General features: G+C 42.6%; 1 protein-coding gene across 1 annotated transcript in view; it reads left to right on the top strand.

Annotated features, from left to right (window-relative positions):
• Positions 1 to 616: 616 nt before the first annotated feature.
• Positions 617 to 10,270, top strand: part of ENPP1 (ectonucleotide pyrophosphatase/phosphodiesterase 1) — a 141,662-nt gene continuing 132,008 nt past the window's right edge. The window contains exon 1 of the mRNA XM_040350441.1: positions 617 to 860. Coding sequence (XP_040206375.1) covers positions 717 to 860 — 144 coding nt within the window. The 5' untranslated portion in view covers positions 617 to 716. The remainder of the gene's footprint in view (positions 861 to 10,270) is intronic.

Raw genomic sequence — 10,270 nt, forward strand, 5'->3', positions numbered from 1 at the left:
CGCCTGCCTATGATCCTTGCTAAGTTAAAACACTATATACAGTATGCACTGGTGCCTGTCAAACTTATTGGGACTGCCACCTTGCCCAGTGGCTCCCAAACAACGCTATAGTAGCTATGATGTGATCGCTAAATAAAGCTTTGGACTCGTTCTGTGTGCTTTGAATGTGTGCCGGTGCTTGCTTCACCACCCATTTACTGTACGTCTACAGCCAGTAAAAGGCACAGGTTAGAAAACAAAAACAAACATCGAATACGATCATTTTCTGTGTGTGAAATCACTCATGCATAATGATTTTTGGTATTTCAAATTTTTTATTATCATCAATCTTTTTGCAATTATCTAAATAATATATTAAAATTGCTTGGATCAGGACACAGAATGTCATAATTATTTCAGAATAACGGTTGCAAAAAAAAAAAGTCCCCCTAGTCCATGAAGGTGGAGAATAAGCACATTTGATGATAAATTGAGCGTGGTATAGCATACAAGGGTCCATCCTACAACTTGCAGGTATTTTAAAAATAGTATTATTTTTTTCTTTTATTAGAATGGCCACATTACGTAAGCCGAGCTGATTGCTCAGATTGATCTATCTACACCATGTGTATGTCATTAGGCTCAGGAAGCAGGCGGGGCAAGCATCTCTACAAGCCGAGCAGCTGGGAAAAGTGCATGCAGCTGGCTGATGTCTGTATTGTGATCACTACTCAGGCATGGACTGTGAGGCAAGGAATGGGGGCACCGGCACAGAGATCCAAGCAGAACCTATGCTCAATTCCTTAGATATGGCAGAAGAGCCAGTTAAAGCTGCACAGCGGAAAAAGAAGAAATCTGGCAACTGGAAAGTTCTCTCTCTGGTAAGAATGCTGTGCATTTCTCACTAAGCTTCACACTGCCAACACTTGTATTAACTAGGAGAGAGGGCACTGTAATAGAAGTAGGAGGCTTGGCTGCGTTAATCATCCACAAGCCCTTTGTGCACTTTAACACTTCTGATCTGCTGATGGAAATATGAATAAACTAATAATATCTAGGTGTAATGCAACATGTTACATTATGCATTATTTCGTTTTCACACTGTGTGTAGAATGACAGAACAATGGATGATCATGCCTTTTTTTTTTTTGAGGAATTGCAAAACAATTTTTGAAACATCACGTTGATGGTGATCCATGTATGCTGACCTGCAGTCATGTGACTGCGAAAGGTGGACGGGGGTAATTAGCTTTTCTATCCATCCTGAAAACAATACATTTTTGGGCTATAATGATGGTAACACATAGAGATCACTGATGATGGACAGTCAACAGTATTGGGATATATGTTCCCAGTATATGTTACGTAGCTGAGTGATCTAATTATTATTATTATAATTATTTCAGGTATTTATATAGCGACGTCAATTTACGCAGCGCTTTACATATACATTGTACATTCACATCACTCCCTACCCTCAAGGAGCTTACAATCTAAGATCCCTAACTCACATTCAAATACTAGGGCCAATTTAGACAGGAGCCAATTAACCTACCAGCATGTCTTTGAATTTAAAATGACTTTCCAACGCCAAGCATATTCCAGTTTATTGGGTCATTTCTATCGCTTATGCAGATTTTTTCATTTACCATATATACTCAAGTATAAGCTGAGTTTTTCAGCCCTTTTTTTAGGGCTAAAAATATCCCCCCTCAGCTTATACTCGAGTCAGTGTACCTGAATTCTTGCCAGGCATCCATTTTTTTTTAAAGTTCCTCCTGGTGTTCCGTGATAGGCAGAACACAGTGTCAAATGCCTATCACGGAGGTCCTCTCATCCTCGGACAGTTTCCCAGTAGACACTGTGGTCAGTGTTCCGTCAATCGCGGACGTCCTCTTGTTCGAGGATGAAAGGATGTCCGTGATCGGCGGAACACTGAACACAGTGTCTGCTGGGAACCTGAGTCCGAGGATGAGCGGACCTCCGCGATAGGTGGAACACAGTGTCAAGTGCCTATCACGGAACGGAAAACCAAGAGGAAGCCACGACTTTTAAAAAATGGACACCTGTCAAGATTGCAGGTACTTGGGCACAGAGAGCTATGGCACAGTGAGACTGTAATGGGCACAGTAAGGTATGGCACAGTGAGGTTGCAATGGGCACAGTGAGGTTGCAATGGGCACAGTGAGGCGTTCAAATGGGCATTGTTGACCCTGTTTTCCGCTTGCAGTAGCTGCTACATTCTCACCCTAGGCTTATACTCGAGTCAATACGTTTCCCATTTTTTTTTTTTGTGGTAAAATTAGGTCCTCGGCTTATACTCGGGTCGGCTTATACTCAAGTATATACGGTACATGCTTGTCACAAATATCTTAGTAGGAACGCTTGTAGTTTTACCTCATTTTATAGGGTGTAAAGGTAATGTCATGAGAGGTATAAGAAGCTACCACAGACAGGTTGCTGGGCTGTCGTTTGTTATACACTATTTGGGGTGGTCAAATATGGCACTGCCACAATCAAATTCAGGTAAGTTTTAGTGCTAGATCAGTGTTTCTCAACTCCAGTCCTCAAGGCGCACCAACAGGTCATGTTTTCAGGATTTCACTCAATTGAAACAGCTGTGGTAATTACTAAGGCAGTGAAACTGATCGAATCGCCTGTGCTAAATAATGGAAAGCCTGAAAACATTACCTGTTGGTGCGCCATGAGGACTGGAGGTGAGAAACACTGGGCTAGATTATTATGAGAGAGAATCACTTTTTTTTAATGTAAATCCAGCAAGAGGTAGCGGTGGAGTTTTCCTAGGAGGGGGTAAACCTATTAAAACAGAAGTGTATGAGGACCTGGCTGAAGTCCTCTCTGATTGCAAAAAGAAATTTAAAAAAATTCTTATCGGAAGGTAAAATCTTGGATATGTAGCTAGGAGCACCTATGTAGAAAAAGTAATTTCACCTGAAGGTTCTTTGAAAGTGTTCATTTGAACAGAAATGTCCCATACATCCAACGCGTTTCGGGGGAATTGGACTCCTTTTTTCTCAGGGCTAAAAATCTGTAAAAATATAGTACAAAATATGTAATATTTATATACGATGATAATATAAAAACAATACAAATATTATAAAACTTTATTAGAAATGCAATAAAACAATCATTTTATAATTATTGAAAACTACTGGGGTTTATAGCCATCCATATACATTAAACAAATCAGTTTTAATCTAAAGTTAAATAGTTACTTGCAATGATAATATAACTGCTCTCTCAGGACAAATCTATCAAAGTGCATAACACTGAAGAAGGGGGGGGGGGGGGTCAAGTTCCCCCGAAATGCGTTGCCTGTATCTGACATTTCTGTTCAAATAAGCCATTTAAACCAAATAGGTGCTCTTAACTACTGTATTTGCCAGCGTATATAACGACTGGGCGTATAAGACGACCCCCTAATTTTCCAGCTAAAATGTTGGTTTTGGGATATACTCACTGTATAAGACGACCCCTCACTGCCATCTGTAACATGCCTCACTGTGCCATCTGTAACATGCCTCACTGTGCCACCTGTAACATGCCTCACTGTGCCACCTGTAACATACCTCACTGTGCCACCTGTAACATGCCTCACTGTGCCATCTGTAACATGCCTTGACGATCTCCCTTCCTGTTTGCAGAGATGTCAGACGGCGGCCATCCATTATTCAAAAGCCGCGCCTCCTCCTCAGGCTGTTCCGTGATAGGCGGAACAGTAATTTTCCCAGCAGAGCCTGTTCCGCCTATCACGGATGTCCTCTTGGCCGAGGATGAGAAGGCATCCGTGATAGGCTGAACACTAAACAGAGGCTCTGCTGGGAAAATTAGTGTTCCGCCTATCACGGAACAGTCAGAGGAGGAGGCGCGCGTTTTTAATAATGGATGGCCGACGTCTGACACAGGTACCCGGTGTATAAGACGACCCCCGACTTTTGGGGCATGATTTTACATGCAAAAAGTCGTCTTATACACCGGAAAATACGGTATATATCCATGACAGAAGTGAAGCCTTAATTGTTGGAATCAGGCATCTCCCTAGAACACTTCCAACTTTTAGGTAATCTTGTTGATCCAGAGAAAATCCGATTGCCTCTCGGGGGATCAGGAAGGAATTTTTTCACCTGCTGTAGCAAATTGGATCATGCTCTGCTGGGGTTTTTCACCTTCCTCTGGATAAACTGTGGGTATAGAATTGGGTATATGGGATTGTATGATATTATCATTTTATTTTTTTTATACATTTTTTATGGTTGATCTGGATGAACTTGTGTCTTTTTTCAACCTATGTAACTATGTATTCTATGCAACAATTTGTTGTAAAGAGTTGGTTTGAGTGGGGGCAAATCCATCTCTTTTCTATGGAGAAAAGAGAAGAAAGTTTAAATAGGCATGTGCTGCATCTGCAAGGACAGGTCAATGTCACAGTACAAGCCTTTCATGGTCATGCATTTGCTTGTCTCTGGTTGTTCTAAAGTCTTATACACACACGATCAGATTTTCTGTGGACAAAGTAGAGGACTTTTGTCCGAAGGGTGTTGGCCAGGAATTTGTATTGCATACAAACGGCAAAGAATTGTCGACCAACAAACACAAAACTATGTGGTTTTTCAGCTCTTTAGTGCCACCCTTTGGGCAACTTCTGCTAATGTTGTGTTATGGTGTTATTGCTTCTGTGCATGCGTGTTTGTATTTTGGCGTTTTGTTCGACGGACTTGCGTACACACGATCGGAAAATCACACATTTGTTGGCGGACAATTTTAAAGCATGCTATGCCACATTTGTCCGTGGAAAATCTGACAACAGTTTTTGCCAACAGCCTGTCATCACACAATTCCCATCGTATAGTCCGATCGTGTGTATGAGGCTTAAGTGAGTTACTGACCTGGAACAAATAAAGAAGTATGAAGTTTAAACTAACTAGTTCCATACATTAGTGACTAGGTAGTGAAGACAGCAGTGGAAGCAACTTTTAGATACAACTAGATAATTTAAGGTAATATGCAAACTTATGAAGCAATGCGTTTGCGATGGGCACATGGACCAATCAAAAAGTGCACTATTAATTCATTTCTAGATCTTTCTTTTATTTTGGGAAAAAATGAATGGAGGCGTAAGTAGCTTAAAGGGGTTGTAAAGGTAAAAGTTGTTTCACCTTAATGCATTAAGGTGAAAAAACATCTGTGGATTAGCGCCCCCCCCCACCCCGTTTACGTACCTGACCCCTCGAAAGTCCCGCTCCGTGAATGCGCTTGCTTCTCGGCCAGGCTTCTCGGCTTATGCATTGGTTGATTGAAAGCAGCGCAGCCATTGGCTGGCGCTGCTGTCAATCACATCCAATGACGCGGTGCGCCGGGGGCGGGGCCGAGTGATACAGTAAGCGGCTATGGCCACCGGCTGTATCACAGGAGCGCGCCCGCAAGAACTCATCACCATGCAAGCTCGCTCGCATGAAGGTGATGAGTTCTTGCGAGGGGGAGCCGAGACAGCCGCCGAGGGACCCCAGAAGACGTGGATCGGGGCCACTCTGTGCAAAACGAGCTGCACAGTGGAGGTAAGTATAACATGTTTCTTGTTTAAAAAAAAAAAATCCTTTACATACCCTTTAATAGAAATCCCATCTGAACAACAAAACCCAAAAAGAGAGAAGAAACCCTTATTTTAGAGTAATTAAATAAAGCGATTGTATCTAAAGCTTTGGATGTCCTTCAACATATAAAAAAACAAAAAGAAATAACCAAAAAATAAAGCAAAAATTAGCATGTACTAACTACAAGTATAACAAAAATGACTTTGTTAGAATACCTGTACTCATATCCCCCTAAATAAAATGTTAAAAATGTAAAAAGACTTTTAAATTAATTGCCACCTCATCTCCCGAAAACTAATATGGAGTTGTATACACCCTACAACAACTAATGACCATTAACGTCTATTGATCAAATGACCTATGAACGTATATTGTACTAGCTTATGTTTGCCAGAGCAATGTCAACCTGATTCTGTAGAGGTAATACATGTCAATATTAGTTCAGACGCGAGTCCATGGCGTCACAGGTTATAGTGTAAAGTGGCCACTTATTCATTCTTTTCAGATTAGATAGAGTAGCAAAACACAATGGGGTTGATTTACTAAAACTGGAGAGTGCGAAATTTGGTGTGGTGCTCTGCTCTGCATAGAAACCAATCAATTTCCCGATTCTTCATTTTTTTTGGTCAAAACTTAAAGAATAAGTTCACTTTTCTAAAACAAAAAAGAAAACGCATTTTTTTTTCTTTTTTTGCAGGAGCCTTTTTATTATTTTATTTGGAGCCCGTAAAGCATTGCCTCCGCGATCAGCAGATCACTGGTGTCATGCAGATCTCCTGCAGACCTGTCAGTGTATCTATGTGCCCATACATCCTGTATGGGCAAGCAGACACACTGATAGGAAGAATCAATGAACTACCATGGCGTAGGTAATTGAGAACTACAAGCCGACAACTGCAAAGGATGCAGATGTTCATTAAAACAAGGCTGCGTGAATGAATCACAAGGCTGCGTGGGTGGACGCGCTGATTTCAAAAAGTGACTGCTAGTATGGGGAACTTCTCCCGTTACTGCTGTCGCAGGAGGGGGGGATGGGCCAGCGGGTGCAACATTGGGAATATGTTACATTTTCCATCCTAAAAAATGGGTAGAAACATGTAACATGTTCCCAAAGGGGAGCTTATCCTTTAATTGAAGAAGCTGAAATTAGAAGCTGATTGGCTACCATGCACAGTTGTATCAGATTTTGCACTCTCCAGTTTCAGTAAATCAACCCCAATGGATATTTCAACAAGAGCAACGTAGCACAGTAATATGTTTAAGCATGCACTAAACCAGCTAATCTCAACAAGGGTTCCATGGAACCCTGGGGTTCATCCAGAGGTTGGGTTGCTGGGGGTTCTTTGAGCAATAAGCACCTTCTGTCTCTCAGATGAGTAACTACTAACAACAGTAATATTTTTAGTTTTATGTGAGGGTGAATTCTTCCCAATGAGCACATATGTAAGGGGCATTCATAAACTGTGTGTGTGATATATATATATATATGTGTGTGTGTGTGTGAGAAATCAGTGGCGGTGCGTCCATAGTGGGTGCAGGAGCGCCACCCCCTCTCTCCTGCACCATCACTCAACAATACATAGATTCATGCATTACATGAATCTATGTATTGTCGCCGCTGCTGCCCACTATTCAGGTGGCCGGCCCCATGTTGAGTGCCGGCCATCTGAATAACATTGGTGGTTGTGTTTTGGAAGCGGCTCTGATAGGCTTCCCGATTTACAGCCTGTGGGCTCTAATCTGCTTCCAAATGTTTAACCAGAGGGCGCACAGGGTGTGCCTTCCCTGGTTAACACTGACACGCGTCTCGGCCAATCAGGTTCACAGGGTCTGGTTACTGGTCACCTGATTGGCTGAAGCAACATTGAGGGTTCATGGAGGAGGAGGGCTGACCCAAGAAAGGTAAGTGCCGGGCGGTATTTTGGAGCGAACTGGCTGCATTTTACGGGGGCAAACTGGCTGCGTTTGATGGCACAGTGGCGACGTTTGATGGCACAGTGTCGACAATTGATGGTTTTTTTTTTCCGTTTGTTTGCACTCCCCAAAAAGTTTGAGCACCAGCCGCCACTGAAATATATATATATTATTATATATTATATATTAGCAGGGGGTTCCCTGGGCCCAGAAAGGTCATTCAACGGTTCATCAATGTTAAAGAGGTTGAGAAAGGTTACACACTTAACAAAGTTGAGTAAAGCTGAAAGTTCTCTGGGATGCACCTAAGACCCTATTTTTTGGGACCACATGATCCACGCATATTTCAGTAGTGTAGATATAAGATTTCAGGCCCCATGTTAGACTTTGGACCAGAGTCCACTATTCTGTGCCTTCCCCTACCCCACCCCAGTTTACTAAACTTACTATAAGAGTATGAGCAAGGAGGTGCTGTGATATGCAACCAATGGTGCTTCTGAATGTATCTCCTGTGCTTTGTCATGTGACCACGGTCCCTGAACATAACATGCACCAGTTACATGTAAAAGATCACCGCTATTCTGAACCAGCCCAGGGGAATAAATGATAAAGATGGACCTCAGCCTACATGTCTCCACCAAACCCTGTCTCCACCCTGATGCATAGGGCTCCATCCTATGACTAAGCCCCAGTGGGCGAAATGCATCAGGGTGTGTGGTTTGGTGGAGACATTTTGGCTGAGGCTGCTCTTTATCATTTTTTTTTTTTTTTAACCCGGGCTGGTTGGGAGTAGCTGTGATCCTTTCCTCTTTACCCCCTAGATTGGTATTAGGACAAGCCTGCGTCCAATGTTCTGGGACACAGGGATATGCTTTTACCTCTACTTTGAGCAGTGCCAGAAGCAATCAAAAAGATGCACCATATACATGCCTAGACCTATTTTGGTGTGTCCTGTATTCAGTATCCTATGAATGCGTGTGTATATATCATTAAATCCTAGTTAAGAAGCTATTATGTAAAATGCAAGTTATGTCAGTCAAGTTAGTTCTGTTTGTAACAATATATCTGAAACTCATCCTTAGTTGGTGTGTTTCTGCTTACAGCTGTGCAATATGATACATTCTAGATTCCTCATTTTATGTGTGTTTTTCTCTTTCATGCATTTCTCTAATCTGTCATTCGCAATAGTCAGGGAATACCCTTTTCACCAATGAGCCTTGGCTATTTACTAGGCTTTACAGGTGATTTTAGAGAATAAAAAGGGCCTTTCAATTCTTGAAGTAAACATGCCATATGTGACCTATCCATCTGAAAATTTGAGTTGCTTGGCTAACATGATCAGTCTCACACTGAGGCGTTGGGGGCATCGGCGGTAAAGTGCCACTATTTTTAATGGCGCTTTATCGTCTTTTTTGCGGTGCTAGCCGGGTGCTTTTAACCACCGCTAGCGACCGAAAAAGGGTTAAAATCGCCCGCAAAGCAGCGCTTTGGCGGCGCTGCCTATTGATTTCAAAGATGTGGCTTGCAGGACTTTTTTTTACCGTCCTGCCAGCGCACCGCTCCAGTGTGAACGCCCTCAGGCTTTTACACTGGAGTGACAGGAGAGGCTCTTTACAGGCTCTATGCAGGCACTATAGTGCTTGTAAAGCGCATCAGTGTGAAAGCAGCCTAATACTTTGAGTTATTGACCAGTAAGAAGTGTGCAGATATAGGCTTTTGAATTTTTTCCGATGTCCCTTGTTTGCAGCGAGCGCCTCCTCTCCTGTGCCCCACCGTAATTCCTTTTCAATCACCTTAACAGCTTCCGATTTTACCCCCTTCTCGACCAGAGCACTTTTTTACAATTTGGCACTGTGTCTTTTAACTGACAATTGCGTGGTTGTGTGACGCTGTACCCAAACAAAATCCCCCCCCCCCCCCACAAATTAAGCTTTGTTTTGGTGGTATTTGATCACCTCTGCGGTTTTTATTTTTTGCGCTATAAACAAAAGAGCAGTGACAATTTTGAAAAAAAACACTATCTTTTACTTTTTGCTATAATAAATATCCCCAATTTAAAAAAAAATAAAAAAAAATTCCTCGGTGCATGACGTGACGACAACGGTCTCTACGCTCCCCCTGGAGTTTTCATCAGCACAGTATTTTCTTCATCTTTCAAAAATTGCCAAACAGCGGTATCACAACTCTGTAGCGATTCATATGATTAATGCGGCAAGACTATGTGTTCCTGTTCACTGGAGAGCCACAGAGCCTCCCACTGTCAAAGAATGGATGGCACGCATCGACCGTATTGCAGCGATGGAGGAGCTGATAAGTACTGCACATGATAGAATTTCTAACTTCACTTCTGTCTGGAACGAGTGGTTTGAATTTTGGAACTCAGCAGAGTACCAAGCCCTTATACAGAGTACAGGCTAAATAAGATCCTGAAGGATACGGCTGAATGAAGTCTGGTTTATGACACTATTACTATGTGGCGCTTTTTATTGTGATGTGGACGGCGGGGGTAAGGGGCCTTCCCACTTACCTCCTCCACCCTCCCCCCTCCTCCCCTGTGTTGAATACCCCCCCCTTCCCCCCCCCCCCCTCCCTTGTATTTTTTTTTTTTTCTCTCTCTCTCTCTCTCTCTCTCTCTCTCTCTCTCTCTCTCTCTCTCTCTCTCTCTCTCTCTCTCTCTCTCTCTCTCTCTCTCTCTCTCTCTCTCTCTCTCTCTCTCTCTCTCTCTCTCTCTCTCTCTCTCTCTCTCTTTCTTCTCTTTCTTCTCT

The sequence above is a fragment of the Rana temporaria genome, chromosome 4, assembly GCF_905171775.1.
Source record: "Rana temporaria chromosome 4, aRanTem1.1, whole genome shotgun sequence".
Classification (NCBI taxonomy): Eukaryota; Metazoa; Chordata; class Amphibia; order Anura; family Ranidae; genus Rana; species Rana temporaria.